This window comes from Cydia splendana, chromosome 21 (genome assembly GCF_910591565.1).
Source record: "Cydia splendana chromosome 21, ilCydSple1.2, whole genome shotgun sequence".
NCBI lineage: Eukaryota > Metazoa > Arthropoda > Insecta > Lepidoptera > Tortricidae > Cydia > Cydia splendana.
Window position 1 is genome coordinate 7,251,934 of NC_085980.1, and position 16,404 is coordinate 7,268,337.

Consider the following 16,404-nt stretch of genomic DNA (forward strand, 5'->3'; position numbering starts at 1 on the left):
GATGATGTGATTCTGGATATCTGTTGCTTGTGATATGGCCAGGAGGTACATTTTCCTCAATGTTACTGTAATCTGCTGTTCATGATACGTTGTATTGTATGGTATGAGCATGTATGAGTATAACTATCACGTATCGACGACGTAGTTGGGATGCACGACCAGCAGCGGATCGTCCTCGACTTCTTGCTCTGTCGCGGACTTCTGTGTGCTCTTGAGGCCGGTGGTGGATAGCGGGATTATCACTTGGTCCTGCAAAGAACGTATAAATAATTAGTAATTGGCGGGCTAGCTGTTGTTGTCTCCAAGAAGACGACAAACTTTAATATTTTGGACGCCAATGACCGATATATCCGCACCGCAGGTCCAACGCCAAAGACGGATTAATCGGTCACAGACCACAGAGCAACATAGACCTACGTGCATATGCATAAAGTTCAATTTAAGTTTTGACACTTCGGTGACGTGGCGTCTGAGTGACAGCTTTTGTGTTTGACACGGCGTCAAAAAGCTACGCGCTACGTAACGTCACGTTTCGCCGGTATCGGTATCTTCGCTGGTATGGGGTGACTGGTGTAGGTTAGAACAGGTAGAAAATTTTGACATTATAAGTCGAATGTAGGGCATTTTTAACCCCCGAAGGAATAAGCAAGCTAAGTTCAGAATGGATATTTAAAGTTTGTTTCTTAGTGGTTATTTATCGAGTTATTTTATTAGTATTAGCCTTTTGCGTAGGGTTTTTTTTTTAAGAATAAATATTGTGATGTTAATTTCTCATAATATTTAGCGCCATCTACTGCGGCTTCTTTGTACGTTTTATTATTCCTCTGTAATGACAAGAAAGATATTCAACTCATGAAGTTCACTTCAGAAGCAAAAACATGGCCTTTTAATTTCAAGAATATCCTCCCGTAAAAATAAACAGATCACGAGTGAAGAACCTCTCAAAACTTTGCTTTTCTATCTCGTCTGTTGTATTTTGCTCTATATACCATAATATAAGTATCTCTTACATGGTACATGAGCCGGTCGATGACCTTCTCGACCAGAGTCTTCCGTTCTAGAAGCTCGTCCTCGTCTTCTATGGCTCCCTGTGACACCAGCTGCTCCAGGTACCAGCTGACTACGGCGCTCTTACCTGAGCTCTCTTGTATAATACATTACAATACTCACATGGTACATGAGCCGGTCGATGACCTTCTCGACCAGAGTCTTTCGTTCTAGAAGCTCGTCCTCGTCTTCTATGGCTCCCTGTGACACCAGCTGCTCCAGGTACCAGCTCACGACGGCGCTCTTCTTCATCCCTGAGCTCTCTTCGCCTGTAACAGGAATATTTTTTGGCTACAAATATAATGACCACCAAAAAATACTTTGGTACCCTAAATAAAAAAATCATGCATACCAAAAAAAATTACTGAACACCAAAAAAATAAGGCCTAAAAATACAAAAGTACCACCGTTTTAATTACGACTGCACTTCAAATTGTATTCAAATACCAAATATATTGAATGATCACCAAAAATCATTAATGATCACCAAATCTTGAAGACCAAATTAATGCGATATTTTCACCTAAATAAACCACTATGATTACCAAAAAATGTATACATACTACCAAATAAAGTAAACTGATGCCAAAATTACTAGCCCCTCCCGCTCATCCCCCCGTACCCCGCACCGAATACCCACCTAACCTAACCTACTTTTCTAGTGGCATTTCGTTATGCTGCTAGAAAAGTAAGTTAAACTGCTATCAGTTAAGTGGGTTAGGTTAGGTTAGCACTGCGACCGTTACAGAAACGAAATGGTACTAAAAAGTAGGTTAGGTTAGGTTTTAACTGCGACCTTTTACAGAAACGAAATGCTACTATAAAAGTGGGTTAGGTTAGGTTAGAACTGCAATCCTCACAGAACCGAAATGCTACTAGAAAAGTGGGTTAGGTTAGGTTTCAACTGCGACCCATACGGAAACGAAATGCTACTAGAAAAGTGGGTTAAGTTTGCTATCCTATTAAAGCAAATGACTCCAAAATAATCATTCTTCCAGAAACAAAATGCTACTAGAAAAGTGGGTTAGGTTAGGTTTGAACTGCGACCCTCACAGAACCAAACTGCTATCAGAAAAGTGGGTTAGGTTAGGTTTGAACTGCGACCCTTGCAGAAAAGAAATGCTACTAGAAAAGTGGGTTAGGTTAGGTTTGAACTGCGACCCTTACAGAAATAAAATGCCACTAGAAAAAGGTGACGAAGTGGATTAATTAATTTAATAGGATAACGATATATTAAATATTTGCACATTTTTAATTAAAATGCGGTTACAATTTTGGTGGTCATTTACTATTTTTGGGTTTACAATGATTATTTTGGAGTCATTTGCTTTAATAGGATAGCAAGATTTAAAAATTTGGTTATCATTTCACATTAAAATGGGGTTTAAAATTTGGTAATCATTTACTATTTTTGGGTTAATAATGATTAGTTTGGTGTCATTTCCTTTAAAAGGATAGTAAAATGTAATAAAATTGGTAATCATTTTACATTAAAATGGTGTTATAATTTTGGTGATCATTCATTATTTTAGGGTGGTAAAATAGATTTATTTGGTATTAAATTTTATTAAATCTGGTGATCAGTTAAATAGCAGCCATATTTTTTTACATTTAATAACCAACTCATTACACAACTAACCGGGAATTGAGCCCTGCGGGCGCAGCATGGTGCCATGTTTATCGCCTGTCGCTATGCCTGGCACTTTCGCACTTACATACTTGTTAGAACGTGACAGGCATGGTGACAAGCGATCAAAATGCGACCGTGCTTCTGCCGCAGGACCAACGGCTTATTCATAGGCACTATCGACTAGGCCACGGGTCATCAATAGTATACTGCAAAACGTAATTCAATACCAAAAAAAGTAACACAATGTTGCCACTTTTTACTAGCGCGTCTTATATTTATGGAAAAATAAGTAAATAAAAGTACTTTTTTAAATCGTAGGAGTAAAATTACTAATAAATAAATTATCTTAGCGTGATTATTTATCAAAAGGAATTTACTATTTTACAAACAAATTATTGCAGTGGCAACATTGTCTTACTTTTTTTGTTTTGCAGTTTAGTTTGTGTTACAAGGGATCAAAATGATATATTTCCGTCAAGGGCGTACATTGAATCCTGAATCAAGCGATGGATTCTACAATAGAATCCCGAACGTAGTGATGTGAAAACGTTTTTTTACTAATCATACCTCTGGTTTCCGCCTCCGCTTCTTCCTTCCTCATGAACACGACCAGCATGTCGCTGAGGGTCTTGTATTCCTCGAAGGAGAGAGTTAACTTCTTCTTGCCCGAGTCTCCGTTGACTGGCGTCTCTGTAAACATTACAATAAAGTGTTCATTGATTTAGTTTCCTACATAAAAGCGGCACATTGGAAACTATTGAAAAACACGTATGGATAGTAAATATTACGGTCCCATATATTTTGTGATAGTCCGATTGTCTAACGCCAATGAATTGTTTATTCAACATGTTCAAAGTTCAGAATTAGTCAGGTTTAGTTGTTTATGCCAATAATAGAATGTAGTCCTTGTGATACAAGCTTTTTTTTTGCACCCTCTTGAACTGCTCTCAGGCCCTTGATGTCTTCAAAAGCCTTTTTTGTACCACTCTTACCTCTTGAATGCCGGAACGTGGATCCACGCAGTAAGTGTTGAACTCTAATTAATTAATAATTAGAGTTCAATACCTACTAACGTAGATCCGCGTTCCAGCATTCGAGAGGAGTTTTCCGTATTCAAAAATTGCCTGGAAAAAGTCGCTCTGTAGTGATAGGTAAAAAGGGTGATAACTGTGATAAGACGTCTAGTGACGTGTCCTTGAAATAATATTTGTATTGTTATAGTGAATACTGAACGCACCTGTTGTACCATTTGTACCGTTGGGTACGTCTTGATCGACGTCCATACTGGGTTCGTATTGGGGTTCGTCTTCGTCCAAGTGGATGTCGGGCTGTTCCACTCTGATGATGGATTTGTTCAGCAATCTGAAAATAACAAAAATAACATTCTATTCAATATGCAAGTCATAAGGTATTTATTCCTTTGAAAGAAGTTATCAAGCAACTTTCAAGGCATTCACCAAAAAAGTAGGTATTTTTTACGTTATTTAAGTTATTGCTGTGAGAAGATTCTATGAGTGCGTAAGTTTCTGTGCAAAACAAAGCCAGTTTATTTATTCTGTACCTGTCTATGGGAGATTCAGTCTAGCAACTTTGTTATAAACCAGCGGTTCTCAAACTTTTCTGGCGACGAAAAGGGGATAGTAAGGGGCGTTTTTCTGGGGTAAGCGAAATATTTGATGGAGCCCCAAATTAAAAATGTTCGTTTGTCACTATTGAACATTGGACCAGACATATAGTAGAGGTGGTTTTTTTTTTCGTTTTTCTCGCGGAGTCTCCACAGAGGCATTGCGGAACCCTAGGGGTCCACAGAGCACACTTTGAGAATGGCTGTGGCTGTTATAAACTGTTACCAAGATGACTATCTTGTTGGATGAAGGTGAATCGGCTGGTCATTTTGGACTTGTCAAAAATATTGTTGTGTTGTGTTGTAGTAGTATTGTTTGTGTTTTTAGGTTGATGTTAAAAATGATTACCTATAAATCGGCATACATATATAATAATGTAAACAAGCAAATTGATATCCATCCACTACTGTTGTATAAGTGTAAGATAGAACTCACTAAATGGCTGAAACAACTAAGTTATGATGATACAGAGTCATTACTGTACCGTGTAAATTATTAATTAAACATAACATATCGGCAGAACTCATACGCTAATCCACACACGCACGCACATGCATACTCTCACACACACACACACACGCGCGCACACACACACACGCATACACACACACACATTCATTCATACTCGTATATCCTCGTCATAAACATAGTATTTAATTAGGTTAAAATAGTAAATAATAGCACAAATACCTAAAACATTCTTTAAAATAAAAATAGAAAATAAATAATGTACAATATTAGTTATAATTAGTTAATAAATAAAATAAGTTACTTTCATATGTATAACATTTCCTATAATATAAGTAATAACAAGACTGTTTAGTTATGGAGGAGCGGGGCACCCTGATACAGGTTCACTCACCTAAAAGGAAGTCCCAACCACTGATAGCAATTTGTAGAAGCTTAATAAGGAAATAAATAATTTTTCATTTTCATTTTCATTTTTCATTTTTTCATTACCTGTGCGCCTCCTGCACGTGTCGGGGCTGCACGTGTCCGCTGCAGTGCATCTTGGCGAGCGCCTCGGCGAGGCGGATCATGGACTCCAGCTGCCGCGCCGTGATGCGCCACGCGCCGCCACCGACGCCTCCGTAGCGCTGTCGCAGTTATCGCGTAGTACTCTACCAAGTCAACCGACCCCTGGGCTAGTGTGCACATTACCTGTGCGCCTCCTGCACGTGTCGGGGCTGCACGTGTCCGCTGCAGTGCATCTTGGCGAGCGCCTCGGCGAGGCGGATCATGGACTCCAGCTGCCGCGCCGTGATGCGCCACGCGCCGCCACCGACGCCTCCGTAGCGCTGTCGCAGTTATCGCGTAGTACTCTACCAAGTCAACCGACCCCTGGGCTAGTGTGCACATTACCTGTGCGCCTCCTGCACGTGTCGGGGCTGCACGTGTCCGCTGCAGTGCATCTTGGCGAGCGCCTCGGCGAGGCGGATCATGGACTCCAGCTGCCGCGCCGTGATGCGCCACGCGCCGCCACCGACGCCTCCGTAGCGCTGTCGCAGTTATCGCGTAGTACTCTACCAAGTCAACCGACCCCTGGGCTAGTGTGCACATTACCTGTGCGCCTCCTGCACGTGTCGGGGCTGCACGTGTCCGCTGCAGTGCATCTTGGCGAGCGCCTCGGCGAGGCGGATCATGGACTCCAGCTGCCGCGCCGTGATGCGCCACGCGCCGCCACCGACGCCTCCGTAGCGCTGTCGCAGTTATCGCGTAGTACTCTACCAAGTCAACCGACCCCTGGGCTAGTGTGCACATTACCTGTGCGCCTCCTGCACGTGTCGGGGCTGCACGTGTCCGCTGCAGTGCATCTTGGCGAGCGCCTCGGCGAGGCGGATCATGGACTCCAGCTGCCGCGCCGTGATGCGCCACGCGCCGCCACCGACGCCTCCGTAGCGCTGTCGCAGTTATCGCGTAGTACTCTACCAAGTCAACCGACCCCTGGGCTAGTGTGCACATTACCTGTGCGCCTCCTGCACGTGTCGGGGCTGCACGTGTCCGCTGCAGTGCATCTTGGCGAGCGCCTCGGCGAGGCGGATCATGGACTCCAGCTGCCGCGCCGTGATGCGCCACGCGCCGCCACCGACGCCTCCGTAGCGCTGTCGCAGTTATCGCGTAGTACTCTACCAAGTCAACCGACCCCTGGGCTAGTGTGCACATTACCTGTGCGCCTCCTGCACGTGTCGGGGCTGCACGTGTCCGCTGCAGTGCATCTTGGCGAGCGCCTCGGCGAGGCGGATCATGGACTCCAGCTGCCGCGCCGTGATGCGCCACGCGCCGCCACCGACGCCTCCGTAGCGCTGTCGCAGTTATCGCGTAGTACTCTACCAAGTCAACCGACCCCTGGGCTAGTGTGCACATTACCTGTGCGCCTCCTGCACGTGTCGGGGCTGCACGTGTCCGCTGCAGTGCATCTTGGCGAGCGCCTCGGCGAGGCGGATCATGGACTCCAGCTGCCGCGCCGTGATGCGCCACGCGCCGCCACCGACGCCTCCGTAGCGCTGTCGCAGTTATCGCGTAGTACTCTACCAAGTCAACCGACCCCTGGGCTAGTGTGCACATTACCTGTGCGCCTCCTGCACGTGTCGGGGCTGCACGTGTCCGCTGCAGTGCATCTTGGCGAGCGCCTCGGCGAGGCGGATCATGGACTCCAGCTGCCGCGCCGTGATGCGCCACGCGCCGCCACCGACGCCTCCGTAGCGCTGTCGCAGTTATCGCGTAGTACTCTACCAAGTCAACCGACCCCTGGGCTAGTGTGCACATTACCTGTGCGCCTCCTGCACGTGTCGGGGCTGCACGTGTCCGCTGCAGTGCATCTTGGCGAGCGCCTCGGCGAGGCGGATCATGGACTCCAGCTGCCGCGCCGTGATGCGCCACGCGCCGCCACCGACGCCTCCGTAGCGCTGTCGCAGTTATCGCGTAGTACTCTACCAAGTCAACCGACCCCTGGGCTAGTGTGCACATTACCTGTGCGCCTCCTGCACGTGTCGGGGCTGCACGTGTCCGCTGCAGTGCATCTTGGCGAGCGCCTCGGCGAGGCGGATCATGGACTCCAGCTGCCGCGCCGTGATGCGCCACGCGCCGCCACCGACGCCTCCGTAGCGCTGTCGCAGTTATCGCGTAGTACTCTACCAAGTCAACCGACCCCTGGGCTAGTGTGCACATACCTGTGCGCCTCCTGCACGTGTCGGGGCTGCACGTGTCCGCTGCAGTGCATCTTGGCGAGCGCCTCGGCGAGGCGGATCATGGACTCCAGCTGCCGCGCCGTGATGCGCCACGCGCCGCCACCGACGCCTCCGTAGCGCTGTCGCAGTTATCGCGTAGTACTCTACCAAGTCAACCGACCCCTGGGCTAGTGTGCACATACCTGTGCGCCTCCTGCACGTGTCGGGGCTGCACGTGTCCGCTGCAGTGCATCTTGGCGAGCGCCTCGGCGAGGCGGATCATGGACTCCAGCTGCCGCGCCGTGATGCGCCACGCGCCGCCGCCCGCGCCGCCGTCGCGCTGCCGCAGGCAAGTGTAGTATTCCACCAGGAGCTTGCCTGCGTCCTGGGAACAAATTAATATTTGTCATTGACATACATCTAAAGACCCTTACGGGCAATAAGAATGGGGCCAGTACGGTGTCACGCACATAAATTTGAGCCAATCGTGCAGTCTAACGCCACGAAACGATTGGTTGATGAGTTCACATCACACACGCGACTGGTCGCAACTAGCTGCGTTAGATTACACGATTGGCTCAAATTTGTGAGTGACTGCTGAACTAGCACCATTCTTAATGCCCATAATGGCCCATCTTTAGATATTTGTCAATGTTGTCATCCTATTAATTTTACGAATTTAAATACGAAATATGTGGACCCTTACCTCGGTAATAATAGGCTTGAAGCTCCTCGCGAACGCAATATATCTCAGCAGATCTTCCCTCGAGTACACACAATCGTAACTTTCTTCTTTATTACAATGTAAATCCACAATTTTCCTCGCAATAGCGTAGTCGACCATCTCGCTAGTCTCGTCGATGAGTATGAAGAACAGATCGAAGCGAGACATGATGGGTGCGGAGAGTTGCACGTTCTGTTGGAGGGACTTGGCGCGGTCGTAGCGGCCGCCGACGGGGTTGGCGGCCGCGAGGATGGACGTGCGCGCGTTCAGGGTGGCGCGGACGCCGGCCTGGGGAACAGAAAAAAAATAAGGTGGAATGCACTTAAGAATATAATAGAATTTCATTTAATCAAGTAGGATTTTAAAATCTCTTTTGAATCGTCAAAAAGTACATTATAAAAAACAGCTTACAAAATACAAAATTAAACAAATTTAATTTACTACCAATACACATACATTACAAAGTTCATTAATTTATTATAAGGCCATGCATCTTTATCATTAATATACTCTTCGACTGTGTATAATATGCCTTATGTAGTAGACCAGATTTAACGTATTTTTTACGTCCAGGAAATGGGAAATCCAGTAACTCCCTTGGTAACTTATTGTAAAACTAGATACACTGTCCTAGAAAAGATTTCTTCACTCTTTTAACACGAGATCTAGTCTAGTTAATCTGGAGTCTTAACGCAATAGACTCAGTATTGGCATTTAAAGAGCACAAGAGTCTCCAAACTTTTGATTTGAGGACCGTCCAGACCTCCCATTTCCTTGTATGGATTTTAGGATTAGGTTCTATTTGCGGGCCGTAGTATGGAAGCCCCTGAATAAGAGCACAAAATTAGATTTGGTAAAAGTGGCGTCAGGTTATGGAAAGCAGGAATCTTAGAATGCACTATTCTACTGAGTAACCTTCCTCCACAATCTATTCTGAACTTTCATTGATTAACTAAACATACCAAATTCAAAAACAAAACTGCTTATGGGTCTAGCTAGAAGGATAAATCTTATAGCATTTACACTAAAATACTACGCTGTAAGCCACACCACTCGTCTAGTGAGTATGTAAATAGTAGAAGAATGCTAAAAATACTAGAGTTAGACCAAGATAAGTCTACAACAATTTTGATAGCACATGCAGTGATAAAGTGTTAGCCGTAGGAATTCATCATCATCAAAGATATGTTGATGTACCGCATAATTATTTTCCATCGTATTTTCACGGAAACTTACGAACGTGTCTTGCTACAAAAAGTACTGAACTGAAGACATTGACTGAACTAGCATGACAAATACGAACGTTTCCGAGAAAATAAGACGGAAAACAATTATGCACTACATCTGTATGACATTACCTTGGCGATCGAGATGGTCTGCTGCTCCATAGCCTCATGGATGGCGACTTGGTCCGCCAAGTCCATCTTGTCGAACTCGTCTATGCAGCACACCCCATTGTCCGCCAACATCAGAGCGCCAGCCTCGATTACGAAGTCGAACGATTCTTCGTCCTGAGGAGGAAGCGTTAAGTTAACAATGAAATCCTTGAGATGGATCATTCTCTGATAATATGTCTGCAGTTGAGTCTAATTGCCACGACTCTTCATATATTTTGTATAGACCGCAGACATATTTTTTGAGAATGACTGAGATAAAAAATGAAAAGTAGAAATGTCAAAAGTAGAGTTCAACTAACCTTGACAACAGCTGCAGTGAGCCTTGACCGGCTGCCGACGAAGCTTTGCCGCTGGTGTACACGGCTCGCGGTGTGATCTCACTGACCTGCTTCAGGACTTGAGACTTGGCCGTGCTAGGGTCGGTCATTATGCACAGGTCTGTCGTCACAGAGGGTTGTGAAGTGAGAGTGTACTAACTTTGACAACAGCTGCAGTGAGACCGGCTGCCGACGAAGCTTTGCCGCTGGTGTAGACGGCTCGTGGTGTGATCTCACTGACTTGCTTCAGGACTTGAGACTTCGCTGTGCTTGGGTCGCCCACTATGCACACGTTTATGTCGCCTCGGAGGGTTGTGCCTAAATTAAAAAAAATGGTTTTATCAAGTAGGTATCTTAAAGATTAGCGTCTAACTAAGTTATCTCTCACTTTTTAAACTGTCCATTATAGGGTCATTGCGCTAGTAACTTTGTACGAAGGAACCAACCCTATACCCACAAAGTCCTAGTTCTCCGCCAGTCGCTTTCGTGAAAACTAGCCAAACCCAAATGGATCCCAAGCTCCAGGGGTTCAGCAATGAGACACCCCGCAAAAAACCGATAGCCCGCGAGAAAGTTTCTGAGGTGCAATAAGGCCCTTAGGTAAAAAAGTTTGGAGACCCCTGGCTTATAGTACCCTTACCTTATACCGTCCCCAAAGTAACTTTGAAAATTGTGAAGTGTGTTGTAATATAGAATATTACAGTTCGTTTAAAGGAATCACTTTATAGTTTTTACCTTCAATAGTGGTCTTGGCCACCCCTCCGAACAGCATCAGCAGAATGCCGCGCTTGACCTCGTTGTTACCGTGGATGCTGGGGAACAGGCTGGCGATCAGGTTGTTGTACAGATTGCGATCCCGAGACATCTCGTATACCTGGAACAAATAATAGGTTGGAGAAACGAACCGACTAAAATAAAAAGAAGTAACACTGGTGAACCAACAGTGTCAGGTTCTTTTTATTACATCTGTATATGTTAAAATCCTACTTTTGGTATAATAACTTAGATTCAAAAACAAGGTAATAAGTTTTGGCGTGAGACGCAATAAAAGTTTTCTTAAAATGTTAATATATTTTATTACCAGACCACAGTTGACCAGAGTTGATCATCGTTGATTTTTTCATTGTAATTTATATCTGTATTTACAATTTATAGAAAAGTTTTCTTATCAAACTAAACACAAATATTTTTAGCATTTTCAGAAATATTAACTCTACAGAGACAATAAACTTAAATTAATGACTTTCCGATAATTTTAGGCCTAGGCGCGTGTTAGACGGGCCAGTCCTGTACAAACGCACGTTTTTTATTTGATCAGTGATCTTTCTGCCTTATGAAGTAATCAGTAACATTTTTCAAATCCCTTTAATACCTATATAAAAATGAAATGAATGCCTAAATTCTCCATAAAATCGAGTTTTTCACTGCAGACATGCTAGCATGAGTTGCGTTCTCGCGCGCGACTCCATTCATCAATCGCGACTTCAAGTATGGACTCGCGCGCGAGAACGCAACTTATGCTGGACCGCTAGATGAGGCTCACCCATAGAAGGTAGGATCCTATAGAAGTGGTATACGCGTGCCTCCGCGTGAGGGACAAAACATACGCAATGCGACACTATGATTGGTCGAATTTATTTGTTGTCCACCATAATACATACTAAATTTGCGGTAAGGAATAAAAAAATGTGAGACTGTGACAAGGACAAACAATAATAGCGCTTTCGCTGCTACTCTTACTGAAAGATACATAAGACTATCCCGTTCGGTCATTCCCCCCCTCATGGCAGATCCAATATAATAGATTCATGGGCTCACCTTATCCCACTCCTTGTCTGTCATCTGCTTCCTCATGTCTTCAGTGGTCATGTCATCGGCGGAGAGTTCCGCGGTGCCGAAGCGCCGGGAAATGGCTTGCACGCTGCACGCCAGGAATGCCGTTCTGGAAGGGTAATGTAGATACAATCCATCAAAGCATTTATTTTCAGGCTACTAAGGCCCATAGATACCTTACAAAGTAACATATATAATATACAATAATAAAAATCTTAAATACTTAAAAATCATTTTTGTGACGCAGTTTTCTGTTGCGACGTCACCTGCTCTGGTGTAGGATTCGGCAGATTCCCACGGAACCGCCGAAATATCACACCCTTCGGCCAGAAGTCCGCGCTCGCGATGGCTTCCAGCAGCGGCCGCGGCACGCGCACCACAAACGAGCTGAAGTGCACGTGATGTGCTTATAGATCGTGTCATTCACGAAGACGCGTGCCTTGACTCGTATTGTCATGTTATTAAAGGTTAGATTTGACAAATCTGCGCGTGATCGTGTCGTGAATGACACGAACTATATTGCGCTAAGCTTAGGGAAATAATGGTAATATGTACATTACGATACAAGTGCGAAAAGTAGGAAATTCGCATGTGTATCGTACAACGTTTTATAGTATGTATGGCCCTTAGGCATGTAAAGTGGTAATTACCACACTGGTCCGGTAAAGTAGCATATGTACTGTAAAGTATCATCAGAGGGCGGAATTGCTCATGGCAAAAATCAAACGTCAATAGAGTTGGAACGTTGAATTTTATCGACGTTTTCAGCTATCCATAAGTTCAGTCACCTTTAACATTTTATACGATGAAAATTAATTCACAGGTGATTTGAATCCTTAGGTTGTATTATTGAAACTTAGGTAGTTTTAATAATGCAGTACTAAGTTAAGTAGTTTTTAAAATTATCGTTTTATATTGTCTTTTATTTAAATGTTATTCCGTAATATTCATATGAAGTCTATTATTGTTTGGTTATGGATTTGAGGTTTAGTTTTGTTAATAAATAAATGCTACAAATATAATGACCACCAAAAAATACTTTGGTACCCTAAATAAAAAAATCATGCTTACCAAAACAAATTTCTGAACACCAAAAGAATAAGGCCTAAAAATACAAAAGTACCACCACTTTAATTACGACTGCACTTCAAATTGTATTCAAATACCAAATATATTGAATGATCACCAAAAATCATTAATGATCACCAAATCTTGAAGACCAAATTAATGCGATATTTTCACCTAAATAAACCACTATGATTACCAAAAAATGTATACATATTACCAAATAAAGTAAACTGATGCCAAAATTACTAGCCCCTCCCGCTTAACCCCCCGTAGCCCGCACCGCATACCTACCTAACCTAATCTACTTTTCTAGTAGCATTTCGTTATGCTACTAGAAAAGTAAGTTAAACTGCTATCAGTTAAGTGGGTTAGGTTAGGTTAGCACTGCGACCCTTACAGAAACGAAATGGTACTAAAAAGTAGGTTAGGTTAAGTTTCAACTGCTACCCATACAGATACGAAACGCTACTAGAAAAGTGGGTTAGGTTAGGTTTGAACTGCGACCCTTACAGAAAAGAAATGCTACTATAAAAGTGGGTTAGGTTAGGTTTGAACTGCGACCCATACAGAAACGAAATGCTACTAGAAAAGTGGGTTAGGTTAAGTTTGAACTGCGACCCTTGCAGAAAAGAAATGCTACTAGAAAAGTGGGTTAGGTTAGGTTTGAACTGCGACCCTTACAGAAACAAAATGCTACTAGAAAAGTGGGTTAGGTTAGGTTAGAACTGCGACTGTTACAGAAATAAAATGCTACTAGAAAAAGGTGACGAAGTGGATTAATTAATTTAATAGGATAACAATATATTAAATGTTTGCACATTTTTAATTAAAATGTAGTTACAATGTTTGTGATCATTTACTATTTTTGCGTTTACAATGATTATTTTGGAGCCATTTGCTTTAATAGGATAGCAAGATTTAAAAATTTGGTTATCATTTTACATTAAAATGGAGTTCTAATTTTGGTGGTCATTTACTATTTTTGGGTTTACAATGATTATTTTGGTGTAATTTTCTTTAATAGGATAGCAAGATGTAAAAATTTGGTTATCATTTCACATTAAAATGGGGTTTGAAATTTGGTAATCATTGACTATTTTTGGGTTAATAATGATTAGTTTGGTGTCATTTCCTTTAAAAGGATAGTAAAATGTAATAAAATTGGTAATCATTTCACATTAAAATGGTGTTATAATTTTGGTGATCATTCATGATTTTAGGGTGGTAAAATAGATTTTTTTGGTATTAAATTTTACTAATTCTGGTGATCAGTTAAATAGCAGCCATAAATAAATAAAGATACGCTTAAATATAATTTCATTTTATTCAATAGTCGATAAAATTCAACGTTCCAACTCTATTGACGTTTGATTTTTGCCATGAGCAATTCTGCCCTCTGATTATCATCTTCCTAAGTCATAGAATTTACTACTACTTCTACTAAAACGTAATTAGAGTTTTGCTGTCACACCAAAAAGGTTTTACATTTTACTTAAACTCCTTTGAACCGTTTTAGAGGCTATTTTGTGCCTCTTACAGTGGTCAGGCTAGTTTAAATTTACGTTTCGAACCAATAACCTCCTAAGGCCCAAGGTCCAACCTATAGTACCTCTTCAGTTCATTGAAATTTAAATCCTATTCAATTGGAACAGAGTCGTTTTTGCTTTGTTTCGTTCAATTTTCCAACAAGCCAAAACCAACTCTATTTCCTACACTATAGGTTATAATTTCAATGGCAATTATGGATTTTTCATTTGTATGGCTGGGCCTTAGGAGGATAAGACGACAAATGTAAATTATATGAGAATTATTACTTGTAATGAAGCTCTCTGACTCCCAAAGCCTTGAGCCCCTTTATGCCCTCCATCTGGCCTTCATTGTTCTGTCTTGTCCGTGTTGTCAGCTCAGCTTTGGCACCAGGCATGGACAGAGAGCCCACATCAGGAACCACTATCAGGGTGCCTGTAAAGTCGTAGCGATCCCCTGCCTATGGAGGAAGATGAAAAGTAAAAAAAGGCTTAGAATTCTTGAAAGGTATATTTGATCAGAGTCAAGCATGCATTCATTTCATTGTGGAATTCCTAGGGAAGGCCTATGTCCAGCAGTTTTCCATCTTTCCACTGATTTTTATGATTGGACAATAACTTTATATGCCCATATTTTCCTTCTCCTCACCTCTTGTTTCTCCTCTCCACACCTTCCTAGTATTTTCAGAAGTATTCATAGATATTTTTAAATTTCAAGTTTCAAAGATTAAATAAAACCTACCTGAACAGATTCAACAGCCTCAGCTCGCAATATAACCTCCAAGGACCTTGGGATGCAGCCTCTCGGCAGCTCGGCTTGAGTCTCCTGGATGCGGATCTTCTGGAAGTCCACAAACACCGACTTGTCTGCGTCCAGCATGAACCTGCGCCGGTTCGCGCAGACAGGGTTGCGGCAGATAGTGGGAATGGTGTACTGCAATGATACATATAAGAAAAGTTGAACATTTTTTACATTTATAACCAGAGATCGGCGGGAGTGAGCTATTTACCTAATAATTTGACATGTCTTACATCATATTATAAGGCAAATAGCTCACTCCCGCCGATCTCTGTCTACAACATAACTGTAGGTGTTTATTCTAAATAGTTATCTTTCTTTGTAAGCATATTCACAATTTGTCTCAAAATAAAAGGTGGTATATTTGTGTAAAATTTTACTGCTTTTTAGTAATGCAAATGATTCATTACCTTAAACTGTTGCTCCACATTTTTAATCACTGTCTGGCAATCCAAACACACAAAAGTTCCAGAGACCAGCTCCGGATGCACCGGATGCGTTCTCACAATCTGTCCTGAGATTCTGATCAATGTTCCAATTTTGGTTGTAGTCAATTCTCTCACTTTATGTCTTGTTGGCACATCCACAAACGAAATGTAGCACTCCTTGCCTTGTAAGTCCTTCTTCATGCCAGCATCAGCAAGGCTCAACACATAATTCAGAATGGCTTGATTGATAAATGGGTATATTCGATAATACTCCTCAATTAATGTAGTTGCAAGATTTTGGTTGTATTTCTCAACATCATCAAAGCTGACTTCTAGTGTACTCAACTCAGGCTTAAGGAGCTCTTTAGCGTGTTTTTCGTATTTTATTTCATTGTCTTCTTTGAACCTGTAACGAAAAGTATACAAGGTTAGGACCTAACCTTAAAAAGTATGGTTCTAGAAACATAAGCAAAAAGAAAATAGCTGAAACCGAAGTTATGTATAACACTTAGATTGTTACAATTTATTGTCACTTACTCTTCCAAAAAGTCCTGGAAGAGCTTTTGGCAACGAACTCCGACTTCATCTTTCACTTGGCTTTGTGTAGCATAGGTGTCGGCGACATCCATGATGAAATTCGAGTTAAATCACTATCCCACAAGTTAAAAACGAACACTTAGACTACTTTTAAATAAAAACATTAACGTTTCATTAATTAATAGCCACAAACATACAATAAAAACAATCTTTCGCGCAATAAACAAAGCCACTCAACGGCTTGACAGTAACAGAATTTGGCGGGAAAACATGGCGAAGTCTATTTGAGGCAAGTGCTTACAATTC

The 16,404-nt window shown here is 42.6% G+C and overlaps 1 protein-coding gene across 1 annotated transcript; it reads right to left on the reverse strand.

Annotated features, from left to right (window-relative positions):
* Nucleotides 1-77: 77 nt before the first annotated feature.
* On the reverse strand, nucleotides 78-16,354 carry LOC134801298 (DNA replication licensing factor Mcm6). Its single transcript, XM_063773837.1, has 14 exons — nucleotides 16,099-16,354; nucleotides 15,544-15,967; nucleotides 15,077-15,268; nucleotides 14,623-14,795; nucleotides 11,726-11,849; nucleotides 10,643-10,781; nucleotides 10,068-10,225; nucleotides 9,552-9,704; nucleotides 8,176-8,481; nucleotides 7,673-7,854; nucleotides 3,915-4,039; nucleotides 3,245-3,367; nucleotides 1,171-1,316; nucleotides 78-249 (listed from the first exon to the last, which is right to left on the reverse strand). The coding sequence occupies exons 1-14, from the start codon at nucleotides 16,188-16,190 to the stop codon at nucleotides 127-129; spliced, it is 2,460 nt and encodes an 819-aa protein (XP_063629907.1). The 5' UTR covers nucleotides 16,191-16,354; the 3' UTR covers nucleotides 78-126.
* Nucleotides 16,355-16,404: the final 50 nt, after the last annotated feature.